We start from the raw sequence: 15,603 nt of genomic DNA, 5'->3' as shown, positions 1-15,603 counted from the left end.
GAATGTGAATAATGTAAATCTCATCAAGCAGTGCCTGGAACAGAGCAGGCACTCAAGTGTTAATTACTGTTAAGTGCTCAACATCAGCGGCACTGGCTGCCCTCCCGGTGCTGGTACCAGCCGTGCCCTTTCCTCCTCCGCACCTGTGCGCTTGTCCCTCTGCCTGGACCGCTCTTCCCGCCCCCTCCCACGGCTGCCGCTTCGGCTTCTACAGTCTCAACTTCATGCCTCCTCTTCAGAGACGACCTCTCTAACTCTCTAGATGCCTCCCACCGTCTCTCTCATCATCCTGTCATGTATTCGTTTCCTTCGGATGATTTCCCAGAATTGCATGACAGAGGAATTCCTTGAACTTAGTTTTTAGTCTGTCTCCCAAAATAGACTGGAAACGAGGGAAACTGGGGAAATGCGCAGTCCCCAGTGAGGCAGCCCCGGCACGAGAAAAGCTGTCGAGATGCTCTCAAGTCACTGACAGGCTCTCAGCAATCACCCTGAACTTGACGAACACGTGTGCTTGTGCCAAGACCCAGAAGGGCTCTCCCAGATGTCCCACCGCTGCTGAGAGACCAGACGCCACCACCCCCGGTTCCATAGCGGGGGACGACATTACAATCAGGCACTTCAAGCAACTGTAAGCAGACCCAGCCCAGGAACAAGGACCAAATCACACTAAAAGGGAGTGTCAGCCATAGGAGGTTGAGGGTCAGGCTCCAGTCCCACCAGGCGCCCCCACTCAGACACACTCTGCAGAAGCCCTCTCTGGCCAGGAAGATGGTGGTGGAGGAGAGCGGTGTTAGTCAGACATTTACTGTGCCAACAAAGGAAGCAAAGAATAAATGCAAGGAGTTACATCCATTTTATTTATTACCATGTCCCCAGCACACGGCACATAATAGGAGCTCAGTAAGCATTTCTTGAATGGATGGATAGTGAGGTAATAATTAGGGTCGCAGATCACAGTTAAGCTCAGTTGTTGAATGAATAATTTATTACTGAGTCTATTAGTAACTATAATTAGCTGCTGTAACCAATTACCACAAACTTTGGTGGCTTAAAACAAACAGAAATCTCTTCTCTCACAGTTCTGGGACCAGAAGTTCAAAATCAGTTTCACTGGGCCAGGATTAAGGTTCAGCAGAGCCGTGTTCCAACGAGCGGCTCAGGGAGAAGCTGTGCCTTTCCACTTCCGGCCCCTGTGGCTGCCACCGTTCCTTGGCCTGTGGCTCTGTCACGCTGGTCTTTAAGGACAGCATCTTCAAATCTCTCTCTCATTTATCTTCATATCCCCTGCTTCTCTGATCTAAAATCTCCCTTTGCCCCCTCTTGTAGGATGCATGTGACTGCATTTAGGGCCCACCTGAATAACCCAGGTATATTAGCCTGCTCAGGTTCCCAGAACAAAAGACCTCACGGCAGGCGGCTTAGACAACAGAAATGTATTTTCATACTTTTGAAGGTTGGAAGTCTCAGATCAGGGTCCAGCAGGGCTCAGTTTCTGGTGAGGGGTCTCTTCCTGGCTTGCAGACAACTGCCTTCTCACATCTTCACATGGCCTTTCCCCTGTGTGGCACATGATGTGGGTGGGGGTGCAGTAGGAGAGAGAGCTGTCTGATTTCTTATAAGGACCAACCTGGGGGGAGGGTATAGCTCAGAGGTAGAGTGCCTGCTTAGAATGCACGAGGTCCTGGGTTCAATCCCCAGTACCTCCATGAATAAGTAAATAAATAAGTAAGCCAAATATCTTCCCCCTCTAAATTTTTGTTTAAATAAGGACTAATCCACCATTATGACCTCATTTAACCTCAGTTACTTCAATAGAAGCCACATCTCTAAATGCAAACACTTTGGGGGTCTTAGCTTTAATATACAAATTTTGGGGAGACAGGCACAATTCAGTCCATAGCACCCAGGATAATCTGTCAGCTCAAAATCCTTGATCATATCTGCAATGCCCTTTTCCCAGATAGGGTGACTAACATTTGCAGGTTCCAGGGATTAGGATGTGGATGTATTTTGGGGTCCACTTTAAAGCTTGGCACAAGGAGGAAGCAAAACGAATTGCTGCACTTATGTATACTCATGGCTGCTCAAACCTGACTTGTGTCATTGGGGAGGAGTGGCTCAAAAGTAGTAAACAAGGTAAAGCCGAATAGGAATTTATGAGGATTCCTGAAACTTATATAATTGTCACTGTAAGAAAACTCAACATAAGTAAGTCTAGACTCTGAGCCTGTAAACCAGGGTTTATTATTTGCATTGCCAAAAGAGCCTTCCTCTCCAGATGCACTGATGGTTGCACTCTTTTTTTAAATTGCCAGTTCTATAAATGGATTTGCAGTTCAACTTGATGCATTCTGAACTTTTCAGAAAGGGCTATTGAGGAAGGTTTTTATATCTATCTTTGTTTTAGCATTTACTCTTTGTGATGTAAAGATAAAAACAGCTGCCATTTATTGAACATTTACTGTGTGCCAAGCATGCACCAAAAGTTTTACACATGTTATTTCATTTAATGCTCACAGTAAGCCCATGCAGCAGGTACTATTAGTATCCTCTGTTAATTGATGAGCGATTAGAGTTATGGAGAAGTAAGGAACTTGTTCAAGACCATAACAGGAAAGTGGCAAATGACATATGCAAACCCCGGCATTCTGACTCTAGAGCTCATACTGTGAATTGCCCCTGGAATCTCCTGGAAAATATCAAACTCCATTTCTAAAACTTGCCATGGAGAGAAATTGTTATGAAAGTTTACATCAGCATCTCCTTTCATATAACAGGTTTTTGTGTTATTAATTATATTGTCAGGACTCTCCAGAGACACAGAACCAATAGGATGTGTGTGAGTATCTTTCTCTGTCTCTATATAGTCCTATATAAATCTACCTATCTTCCAATCTACAGGCAGAGATATAGGGATAAGGACAGAGATAGGATTATTTTAAGAAGCAGCACATGCAGCTGTAGAGGCTAGCAAGCTGGAAACCTGGAGGGCAGGCTGGCAGCTGGAATCCCAGGGAAGTGCTGGTGTTGCAGCTTGAGTCCAAAGGCAGGCTTCCATCTTCCTCAGGGACCTCAGTCTTTTTCTCTTAAGACCTTCAACTGATTGAACGAAGCCCATCCACATTATGGAGGGTAACCTGCTTTACTCAGGGTCTACTGGTTTAATCTTAATTTCATCTAAAAAAATTCCTTCACAGCAACATCTAGACTGGTGTTTGACCAAACGTCTTCAGTACTATGGCTAAGCCAAGCTGACACATAAAATTAACTATTACAAGTCTATGTCTTCTCAACTTGGCATCCATATGCACATCTCCTTAAATCATACTTAATCTCAAAATAAAGACAACAACAGGTCATATTTTTGCTTAACATGATACAACTAGCCTGCACGCTACTGAAAACACACTAACCTTTGACTCAGAAGAGGATGCAAACATCTCGGGGGGTGTTCACACTTCTTAATATCCTGTAACTTAAATACTGTGATGTAAAGTTAGCAACTCTTAAATGCTATGATGTAAAGTCAATATATCTTATATGATAAGGAGATAAGAGAAGAGAAGAAGCAGAGGTATTTTATACACACACAGACAGATGAACATATTTATAGCAAAATAAGGAATAAATACTCGTGACAATTACAGTCCTTATTTCTGGAACTGGTCATATTACTATAGCTGGTACTTATAGTTACCTTCTTCCAATACCCATTCCGTATTCCGCTTGTCATCAGCAAGTATCTCAGCCAGCTCTGTGGTTCTTTATCTGGTGGGGTGACCCAGCCTTCATTCCTGAAGATTCGGGGCCATTAGTAGTCCTGCCTGGACTCTTGGGTTGTTGAAGTTTTCCATTGACTTTAATCACAGGGCATGGCAACACTAAGAGATGCCTAAGAGTTTGTCTGTATTCCAGACATACTCTGCCTTGCCTCCATCATGAAACAGCAGCCCGATTTTCCCTTGGTTACCAAGGTCAGCCTTGGTAACAAGAACTCCCTTCTTTGTTAATTGAGAAGCATGAAGAGCCCAAAGTGGCCGGGTGACAGTCTTAACTTTCAGGTCAGTAGAAACATTGTTGTGTCTCTTGGTGGATGTGTTCCTCCCTTTGGAGGTAAGACTTCTAGATCAGCAGAGCATCAGGTTGCAGTGACAGGAAGCAAATGTTTTACCGGTGGGTCACTAGTGGGAGTAGTGAATGAAGCCCCTCCCATCTAGTCTCTTGATTCCACTGTAATGGAACAGATATTCTTTGAACTGTGTTGAGCTACAACACTACCACTTCTATAATTTAAGATCTTTCACCTGCTTTAAAAATCAGTCCCTTGCAAAATGACTCCAGCCCAGTGGGTACCTCTGTGTTGTGTAGAGGGAAAACAGACGTCACATGATGCAAGAGTCCAGACACAGGAGTGAAGGCCACTGCTCAGTGTACCTCACACACAAATGCGATCTTTTCTCGACTAGTGATAGTAAGAACCACGCGTGGAAAGGCAACATCAATGAGCCATCCAATAGCCTTTGTTTTAACTGAGCCTATAATTAAACACTCCCACAGACCAGCCCCCTTTTATTCCACTTCTGGCTTGGTTCTCATGGTCTTCTTTTGCTGGACTGCAGAGAATAGAAATCTGCATGAGCAAGGATTTCTGTCAATTCATCAAACCAAGTGGAAATGTCTGTCATATAAAAGATAATGACAGAAATCCCTTTTTAGCTCCGTGTTGCTGTACTCATTTGTGAAACTACCCCCGGGGGAAAGTGTTTGCCCGTAAAAGAATGCTCATGGGCCTTAGAGGCGACTGGCTGCACAAATGATACTGCCAAATAAATGGCTTTGCACACCAAACAGAAAGCCTCATAAACTGAACTCAGACTGCACTGGGGGCACAGCCTGGCCCTGGGTGACAGGCCACGGGGAGGCAAGGGCCCTGGCTGCCGCTCCTCTGCTTCACGTGATATTTGGAGGGTGAGTTGTTTCCAGGTATTTAAACCTTAGTGATGCCTGGGTTTTCTCATATGGATAGAGAGACCATCTGGCATTTTGACTGAAGCATTCATTGATTTATTTTCTGTCTTGATTAGATTAGCATGGACTGGGGCCTTTTTTCCTCTCTCCTGACTGGGGAAAGAATGGGGAGGAAGGGGTGGAGGTAGCTAGTCTTTGTCTCTGAAAACTCCTGGTTTTGGTGTTTCTCCATACATTGTGTGCCATGCCCGCATTTGGTATTTTCCATTTTATGACTTAGAAAAAAGAAATATTGCAATATTTAGCTGGAGAGATTTAGCCCCTTTTTTTTTCTTAAAAAATTGAGGGAAAAGGAGGAAGAAAAGAAATAAGAGGAGGCAAAAGCAATAATAAGGCAGTTCCAAAGAATTTGAAAAACTCAGGCCTCCTCTCTGGGCAATTTATTTCCAGTTCAGTAAACTCAGAGGCAGAACTTTTGCATTTTTAATGCTCTTAATAATAATAAAAATGATTTTGTTAGTTTAGTGCAGAGCCAAAATTAGGAGGTCAAGCATCAGCTTGTTTATGTTGGCGTTTCCGTGGAGCCAGGTCTGTCTAGTTTCCTTGCCCTGAATAGCAATTGGCTCAGACTTAGCGGCAATAGATCAGGACCAGGCAGAGTCTTTGGTCACAGGATCCCAACCAGGCCACGACTTACAGCCTGCCCAGCAGTGACCAGCAGCCTCCTCTGGTTCTCTCCCCACCATTCCATTCCCAGGGTCAAGGTGTGGCCCGCAAGCCTCTGAGACTCACACGGCTGCTGAGAGATGCGTTGTCCTGGGTGAGCTGTCCTCTCTCCCTCCTGCCCCAGGACACTCAGCAGATTGGCTGTTGTCCAAAGGGTCCACCTTTCAATCTACATATCGAGTGGGGACTCAAGAGCCCTTGGGCTCCCCTCTCAGTTATGAAATCTGTAATATTTGGATGGAAAAACCCCAGCATTGTATTGAATTATGATTCACTCTTCTAATCGGCATTTTGCTTAACCTCATCACTGATGCATCTTTGAACGACTCTGGTACCTAAGACCTCCAAAATGTGTAATCTGGTTCTGTTTTAAACAGAGTCAGGCTTATTTATTCCTTCTTGGTCTAGAAATCATGGTTTAGATGTGCCAGTTGATATATCTTTATATGTGCATTTTACTGCACAGAAGGTGGTAGCCCAGGGGAAAAGACACTTTGTTTTACATTGCAGAGTATTCAGGACAGTTTCACAAATTTAAAGTCTAATTTTTCCCAGGCGTAACTTCTGCTAAAATTGCCAGGGCAATCTCCCTACCGAGAAATTCTTCCCAGCAGCTCTTGAATCTCACCTTTGCCAGCCTGTGCATATAACCTTGGGAATGACCAGTCACTGTCCTTTATCGTTCTACTTACTCATGGGTGCACTGACTTCTGAAGCAACCGCCAAGTTTGCAGAGTCCCGACTCTACTCTCTAGATGTTTTCTGCTAATGAGTTTGAAAGATGGAAAGATTTACTTACATCTGTATCTGTTTAAAAGATCTGAGTAAGAACTAGAAAGGAAATCATTATTGTGGCCACGTAGCCTTTGTATTTGTGAAAATACCTCCATGTCAAAAGCCATGTCTAAGAAGAGGTAGAACTATCCTGAAATTTATTTCTGAACAGCTTTCTTATGCAGTTCAGAAACCAGTTGCAGCTCTTAACCATCCTCATGTTTCCAAATGGTATACCCCTTTCAATGGCAGGCTCGCATCCAGCAGAGCCCCTTCATTCGGTCAAGGCAGCTTGTGTTTTGAAGTTGTACCAGCAGTGCTTTCCTTGAGCTGTGGTCTGAGGTAGTTGGTATTTCCTTCCCCCGCTGTTCACACGTAGCCTGGGGAGCACAGGAGGGCTCGGAAGCGCTGGCCTTTGCTCGCCTGCCATACACGAGAAGCCTTCAGGGGTGGTGTTCTCTGAGGCTGCCCAGCTTCTCTCGAGAAATGTTCAGAATGCAGGTCCTATCAGCTCAGTAGTAACAGCTCATAGGGGTGTGTGTGTGTGTACACAAAAAGGTAGAGACAAAGAGAAAAATACATGCTGGGTGAATTTAGAAAAGAATTATATTTGTAGGGGAGGGGGCTATCCAAGTTCTGCAGTCCCATTTCCTCCTAACTATCAAAAATTTTTCTTTGCTTGTATCTTTTTTTCTTTCTAATTTGACCTTATTTTCTCCCTCCTTCCAATTATATTTCCCCTGAGCTTCTTCTGCTCTCCAAGTTAGACCTAAATTGGATTTAAATCTAAATCTCTCCCCTTTTTTTTCAAATAACTGCAGGAGCTTTACCCAAGTTTCATTCCCTGTACCCCACTTTCCTAAGAACCCTCACCAACTGCCCTTTTCCAGGTCTTTCCTCTACCTCTCGCAAATGACATCGTTTCTCTTCCTATTGCATCTCTGTTTTTTTAGAGATAGAACTGTCATACATCTGTCTTTGAGAACTAAGAGAATCTTTTAACTTTTTATTACCTATTAAGTCAAAATTAGTTCTGGTCATTAATAGGCCCAAGTGGAGTCACTGAGCAAAAATGACCAGAGTCCAACATCAAGAACCTTTGTAAAGCCGTCTTACACAGAGGTGGACATCCTAGAAGGCCTCTTTTAACGTGCACTCCCCAGGGAAGAAGGAAGAACCGGGCCCACCACGTGGAAGTAGCTGGTGCACACACTCAGTGAAAGCAGGGCTTTAGCCCCGAGTCACTTCAGATTCCACCTTGTGCCTCTCTGAGGGTTGCCCGTGTTCTCTGCTCACCCCTGGCATCTTTTTCAGTCAGTCTGAAAAAGAATGTCTTCCTTAAAAATCTCCCTCTTCCTCACATAGTCTAGTTGATATATTTATAAACGTACTTTGAATGGCTTTCAAACCATGTGGTTTTCTACTTATATAGATTTAGGCCCATTAAAGTCATTGGTTTATTAAAATTCAACTTAGATATTTAATACCAAATCCAAAATGAAAATTTGGTCTGCCCTTAACTGATGTGCTGAATGTCCCATTAGCTAACTAGTAATTGTACTGAGATGTTCACTGGCTAAGAACTAGGTTTAATCCCCAGCTGGAGGTTCAAAAGCTTTGTTCAGATTTATCATCAGTCTTCCAAGCCACCCCATTCTGGACAATGGCTCGTGTCTCAGTTGGATTGCTTTAAGCCACATATGGACATGCTCCTTACATACAGCGAGTGCTTTCTGACCCTTGTTAGCAGAGACCCGTCAAGATGGAAAAAGGCAAGAAAAAAGTAAACAGCGTGTGCAGTGTGGTCCTGAGAAAGGGTGCATCCCTTCTCAGCTTCTCAAACCTACAAGTCAGATAAAATGGAGGCAAAAGTGCAGCACCGAGTCCTCCGATGGGCTGCAGTTGACTGCGGAGAGGACCATGGAGTGCACTTCAGACAGCAGTCCGTGTTCTCAGATGGAGGCAGCAAGCCTCTACCGGAAACTAGCCTTATCTGTCCCTGGGAGATGGCTTTCTGGGAACTAGGCATGAGTAATTCTTCACAGTAAACAAGTTAGGCATCCTAGAATATACAGAGTTTTTGCTTTTTTCACTGGTTTTTTTAAATGAATGGTTCGTCAGGATAAGTGCAGCATCCAGAAATGAGGGCCATCCTATTAAGTACCCCTGATTAACTTTCCTCTTATCAATCTATAAAGAGGAAAAAGAAATCAAACTTCTTCTTTCTTTTTAAAATATCTTTCTGTAATTATTTTTAACATTCAGTATTTATCCAGATTAACCGTAGTGCTTGCCTTACTGCTCCCCTTTTGGTCTTGTGGGTTAAATGAAAACTTTCCTTACCAACTATTAATAAAATCCCTTGGGTGACTTCCAAGATGCCTCTGTCATATAAAATTCTATTCTGTCTTTATTTTGAACAATTTTTGAGTGAATCCTGTATGAATTAAATGGAAATGCATTGGAAATAAAGTATGCATTGTCATTCTAAATCTATGTCCCAGGAAAACACTTTGTAGTGGATTTGTCATTTAACATGATAGTTGTGTCGCCAAAAAAATGAATGATTCAGGTGCTATTTTTCACACTAGCAAAGACATTAGCTTTAAAAAAAAAACTCCATTAAGATCTTTGTCATATTGATCAAATCATAATATAGGAGCCAAAATCAGAAATTGAGAGGAAGCCATATCCCTCTCCCTGGACATTCTGTGTCAGATCCTTTCCTGTCCCTCCTCCTACATGACTTCAGTTGCCAAATCCTGTCCACCCCAAGTTCATGAGGCTTCCTGTGCCGATCCACTGTGTCAGGGCCTGCAGTCTTCTACCTGGACTTTTGCTTTCTGCACAGTTACTCGCAATCATCATCTTATCACTCTCCTCTAACTGACCACGGGTTTGAAGATGACTTTTAGAGTCAAAGATTAAGAATCAATACTATGACTTCCCTTTCACTGAGTGGTTAGTGTCATTTGTTTAGCATTTTATGTGTGAAAAATGATGTTGGATTGAGTGGAAAGCTAACAAATTTGAAATACACCATTGGTCCAGGCTGATTTTTTATTGTTTCTTTAGTCTGAAATTTTAATTAAATTCATTCAAATATAAACAAAGAGCAAGTAACACTTGTAGATGCCTACACTATGCCAGGCTCTGCACCTGACAGGGGTCAAGAAAGACATAGGCCCATAGTCAAGGGACAATGGAAAAAAGGCAAATTAATCAATGACTATATAAAAATATTTTAACACTCTTATAGGTGTAGTCGTGGATGATAAGATAATAATAATAAAAAACAATACAAATAATAATAACAATGACGTGAATGTAACTTGAATCCTCACTGAGAGACAGGTACTCAGATAAGTGCTTTACGTGTTTTATCTAATTTAATGTTTATAGCCACTCTACCTAGTAGGTACAATTATTATCTCCACTGAACTGATGAAACTTGGAGCTGGAAAGGTTAAGAAACCTGTCCAAACTAACAGCCAGAAAGGAGAGCTAGGATTTGAATCCAGTTTGTGGTTAGAATGCAGTTCTAACCTCAAAGCCCCATTCTTTTTTTCCCTCCATAGACTCTAACTTCACTCTGGCTGCGATTAAAGCTCAAAGCGCCATTCTTAATGGCCCTGTCTGCATGTGCTGCGACAGAGACAGGCTCACACCATGGACGTGCAAGGTTCTCGCTCGAAACTGGAGGTGCAGGAGGGGAGCTCTGAAAATGAAAGTCATTAACAAATTATTTGAAATGTTGGTAATGTTAGGAACAAACCCATTTCATTTGCCAAAGTTTCAGGTAAAAGACGAAGCTCTTGAATGGAGAATTTCAGGAAATATGTTTGGGAGTAAATAGTTTTCCTGGGATCATATACAACAGTCCTGAGTTAGTGGGTTTCTTTGGCAACCATTTTATTTTACAAACAAATTCATAAGGAATAAAGCACCTTTATTTTCACCGGGAAAGACTGAGTTAATTATTTAAAGTTAATTAAGTGAAGCTGTTACAAGCTGAGTCTACTGTACAAACCCATCTGAGGAAGTACTATCATACGGTTTGAATGTGAAGGATAAAGGAATTAAAGGACAGGGTGAGGGGTGCTCTAGGAAGAAAATCAGGAAATGGTCTTTAGTCTAAACTACCTTGCTGCTGCTAAAAAAAAAAATGAGAGAGAGAGAAAGTGAAAAAACAAAACATCGTAGCAGGGATTTTTAGCCACAGGAATATGTTTTCTATGTGCCATTTCCAAAACTGCCCTTCCTATTATTGAATGTCATGGACGTGTTTTAGCTCTTTATTACAGCCCTGCAACTTAGCTTGTAGACTCTCTGGATCCTTTTCCTGTTTTCCTTTCTTCCAGCTTCCAATTAATTTTTGTCTTTTTCACCAGTTCTTAGTTCTTTTAGAGAATGAGCATAAGACATAAAATAGGAAAATCAAACTGATCCTTTTTTCCCAGTGGATGCAGGGTGTGGTCAAGACTGGGACAATAGTTACCGACTACAGTGAGAGCTGGCGTGGCATCTGCATTGTGTTGTTTTTGTCTCCCTGTTCCTCTGTCTCTCCACTGAGACTATTAAGTCCTTTATGTAAGGACCGTATGTTTTCATTTCTCTTTCCCCCGTACATGGTTCAATATTTAATACAGAGAAGGCATGGATAGAAGAAACTATTCCTTGAATGAAGGAGTGAATCAATGAATGAATGAAACAACAGAAATGGCAACACTCCTATTGTTACAGTGACAACACTCATATTGTTACCACGGCAACACTCATGTTGTTACCTCACTCTCCTCCACTAATTACTCCAGTAACTACTTCCAGGGTAGCTCCTCACTCAAGGCCAAGAATGTGTCGATTTTTTTCTCCAAAAACACATGTAAATTCTCAGGCAGTGGTATAAACTGGTATTTTCTTTTCCCCACAAAACTCTATGAGTTATCAGAAATAGTTTAGGAAGCAGAACACTACATATCCATCCCTGTTTGGTTTTGTTTTTAGATTAGTGGAACAAGAATGGAATGTTACACTATTTCTTTCCATCGAAGGATAATCTAATCTTGCAAAGATAGTTACCAAAGTCAATAACGATTCCTACTCAGAAGACAAATCGTGTCTGAATTGGATTAAAGTGAAACGAAAGTGCCGGATGCAGCTGTGTCAGTGAGGGGCTCAGTGTTTATGGCTTCATTACAACCTTAAATGGAATATCTGTATTTTTTGTATGTAATGAAGCCACGAACATCCAGCTCTTTGTTGAGTGATATCGGAGATATTTCTCGTTTTAACTTGATGTATTTTAATTCGTGCTTAACAGGCTCTCCCACATCGGGTAGTCAGACTGCGGCTTTAGGGACAATTAGCTACGTCTTCCTCTGTGTTAGCCACGGAGTCAAGAAGAGAGATAAGGAGAATCAATAAGACCAAGCCAGTGTCGGGAGAGAACGTTCACTCTCCATCAGGATTACTGGCCAGCTCATCAGGCGGCCTGTTCCGGGAGTTCGCGGCTCCGCTCGCTTCTCTCTCTGCCTCGTTAATGGGTACGCGGTTGCTAAGTGACTTGGCGGTTGTGTTTTTCAGTTTTCAGGACTTTATCTCCTGTCTTTCTTCACCATCCTCATCGGGCTGGTGCTCTACTCCTCCACCTCCACGTACATCGCCCAGGACCCCCGGGTATACAAGCAGTTCCGCAATCCTTCGGGACCGGTTGTGGACTTGCCGACCACAGCTCAGGTGGAGCCTTCGGTCACCTACACCAGCCTGGGCCAGGAGACCGAAGAGGAGCCCCACGTCCGCGTGGCCTAGGACGAGGCCCTCCCCGCCCACTGAGGACCCCTCCGCGGCCGTGTGTTCGCCCGTCTTCTCTGTTGTGTACATAGAGAAAGGTATTTATTAGGTGCGGTTTACACAGGTGGACTGCGAGGTAGCAAATCCGAAAGCCTGGGAAAGGCACAAGTTAAACGTCACAGGAGACGCAGGCTCTGACCCACCTGACTTGGAGAGATGTCTAGCTAGTGTGTATCCCCGTCACAACCCCCTGCATTAATTACTGTGAGAAATTTTGAATCAAAAGCAAGTATTATTATTTGTATTATTACTGTTACTGTTAGTACACCGGCTTTCAGGAGGAGGTTTTGCACTCCTGCTGGGAAGTATCGCCAGACCCACATGTAGTGAACAGGAAGCCCACTTTTCTATGGCAAGTCACTTTTTAAGGATCATACTTTATTTTTTTGCACAGTCCGTGCGCGCTGCATGCCACAGGAGCTCCACCCTGCGAAGCTGCCTTACCCTAGAGACCCGGTGGCCAATGGTTTCCTCTGTCACCTGTTGGATTGCCTGCTCAATAAGTTCTTTGTGCTGTGACCCTTGTGGGGAGTGGCAACTGACCATATAATTCTCTATTCTAGGAATAGATATAAAACAAACATTTTAACCTTTTTATATTTCCATCTCTGATTACTCTAGACCATTGCCTTTCTGTCGCGCCACGTGATTATGCTAATCAAGTCCCTGTAATAACAGCATAAGGAATGTTCCGTTTCTGTGGCTTATGGAAACCCCAGAAATAATATCATTTGTGTTTAGAGTAACACATTTTTTTCCAATCTTTCTGCTCCTCTCTGTGTTCTCTCTTCAAAAACTAGATTTGATTTTCCTTTCCTTCCCCTAGATTTCTTTTGTGATAATAGGGAAATCAATCAAGGCATTGGATAAAGCCATGGTCCTCTGCCCTCTTAACGGTGTGACACCCTTTTTGAAATCTGTCGGCATGGAAATTACCTGAATGTGAAGTGGCATTGATTGTTTGGCCTCCTAGCAAAGTCAGGCTGCTGATGTGGGGCCATCTCTGACCACAGTTCGATTGATCCGGCCACTTTGTAGTGGAAAAAATGTCGCCAGTGAGAAAGTCTGGCTTTTTGGTCATATTTGGCATCCATTCAATAGCTGAATATATCAAAACAACATTCTTATAGATAAAAAGAGTATTACAGGGTCCTGATAAGGCTTTGAGGGGTATGTCCCTAGTCTAACTTTCTTGTTCTTAAAATAGCCCCCCTTTTTTTTTCAAATACAGAAAACCAAGAAATACCACAGACCTCTATGATTTACAATAGATTCTACATGTCAGAACCTGCAATAGTCTTTACATTTGGCTGGCTTCAATCCCATTCAAAAAGATCCTCGGCAGAGTTACAGGGTTTGTAAAGGGAAAATAAATGTTGATTAAACTTTGGGCAGTTCAAATCTATATATCTTAAGCAAGCAAAGCAAAACACCAGTGGGGTCTCTGTAAAGTAGAGAAAAAATTGCTGCTTAGTCAGAATTTCTGTGGTAGCCTGGCAGGCAGAAGCACCCCATGCTGTCAGTCAGCACCCGTGTGGCCCCTCTGCCTGCCCTCTCCCCCCAGGGGCAGGTAGTCCTGCCCTTGGAGATGGAACAGATAGATTGTCTTCTCTGATATGCAGGTTTTATGGTCATCTCTGTACGGCCCCCTTAGAAACAGTTTTATTTTCTGTGGGGACCCCCCAAAAAAAAAAAGTTAAAGCTGTATCAAGTTAAAACAATTTTGCCAATGTTTGCTCTCTGCTACCTTTTAAACCAATTAAATACCTTTCTCTGAATATTTTGTCCATTCAGATCTGAAGACCTTTAAAGACTGTGGTTTTATTTTTGTGTTTACATTGGTTGGCATAATTTGCTTGATTTATTGCATTTTTAGTATTTATTTTAAGCCAAATGTTTTAGTCCTTTTTTATTCATTTTTATAACACTAATTTGTAGATGCTTAGTAAAATCCTATAAGAAATGAGTGGATGAAAGTATTTCCAAGTTGACTCAATGGACTGGGAGTTTTTTTCTTAATTTCAATTTCAAAAAGGTTTGCAGTCAGTGATGGCTAAAAGTTGCCATCAGAATTATTTTCTAGGATATTTTAATTGACTCCATTGTATGGAAACCAAGTGTGAATGTTAAAGTGAATTCACTGTATACCCTGTATCGTCCAGTGTCCTTGTACACAAGACTTTCTTGTTACTGGGGTACCTCACCATGTTGGTTCTTCTCCATTTAGAAAGGCTGATAACGTACCGAATTATCCGAGATAACGAGCTCCAGATTGACCCTTCAAGGAAAAAAAGAAAAAAAACAAGAAACAAACTCTTTTTCTGGGTAAAAGCATCAATCCTTTGAGAGTAGGGTGGGAAAGGACATCACTAACTCCAGCTGTTTTCGTTTCTGAAATTTCATAACCTCCATAGACACCAGCAACAATTTCAGTTTTACAGCCCACCACCACTCTCTCTCCTCCACAAATGAGACTTTAGCAATTTGTATAGAATTTGGTTGGGTAAGCAAACCATAGCTCTCCTAAACCTTACGAGAGGAAAGTGGTGGTTCTCACTAACCCAGTGAAAACTTGCCCTGAGGATAGCGCTTGCCCTGGTCACACCTTCCCACAGCTCCAAACTCTGAAATCCGCGACCAGGTAGACCAAACAATGGAAAAAATTGTACCACTGTGTCCCATGAAAATGTTTCAATGTTTAGTTTAGGTATTGCTAACTTGTGCTATTAACCTTTTGACAAGCGTGTAGAATTGTTTGTTTGGGGTTTGTTTTTGATTTATAGCCATTTAGTAGTCCCCAGCTAGCTACCAGTACAGATTTTACCCCATGGGTAGGATTCTACTGTCAAGCCACATAACAAAGCACACTAACCCAGACACTGCAAATGGAAAATATGAACCAAAAAGGAAATTTACACCGATAAGTTAAACTCTCCATTTTTGATATCTGCATGCTCCCCTATGGACTGGCTGTGGCAATGTAATGCCTGTATAATGTTTTCAAATAAAAATAAATGCTTTATGAAAGCACCGAGTTCTTGGTTTTTCTTGAGTGTTTGCACTATGACAACCATGGAAGCTGCTCCCGTGGGGATGCTAGAAATAGCAACGAAAGTAGATAGCAGGGTACACGTCAAAATAAAAACCGGCAAGAAAATCTTTCCAAATTAGGAAGGGCCCAGTTGGTCTCAGAGCTGTAGCTTTGAAAAGCTGAATTTAAACGTTTGTAATTTACAAAATTAATTATTTATCAGGATACTAAAGACCACTCTGGAGCTACAG

General features: G+C 42.4%; 1 protein-coding gene and 1 non-coding gene across 2 annotated transcripts in view; both read left to right on the top strand.

The window, feature by feature from the left end:
* The window catches only part of SLC35F1 (solute carrier family 35 member F1), a 352,447-nt gene extending 337,095 nt beyond the window's left edge, over positions 1-15,352 (top strand). Inside the window, exon 8 of the mRNA XM_074368432.1 lies at positions 12,055-15,352. Coding sequence (XP_074224533.1) covers positions 12,055-12,279 — 225 coding nt within the window. The 3' untranslated portion in view covers positions 12,280-15,352. The remainder of the gene's footprint in view (positions 1-12,054) is intronic.
* TRNAS-AGA (transfer RNA serine (anticodon AGA)) lies at positions 1,637-1,709 on the top strand. The gene has a single exon. It is a non-coding gene; the product is annotated as a tRNA-Ser (tRNA).
* Positions 15,353-15,603: the final 251 nt, after the last annotated feature.

The sequence above is a fragment of the Camelus bactrianus genome, chromosome 8, assembly GCF_048773025.1.
Source record: "Camelus bactrianus isolate YW-2024 breed Bactrian camel chromosome 8, ASM4877302v1, whole genome shotgun sequence".
Classification (NCBI taxonomy): Eukaryota; Metazoa; Chordata; class Mammalia; order Artiodactyla; family Camelidae; genus Camelus; species Camelus bactrianus.
The sequence above is the reverse complement of the archived record's forward strand: the minus strand, read 5'-3'. Positions and strand labels throughout refer to the sequence as shown.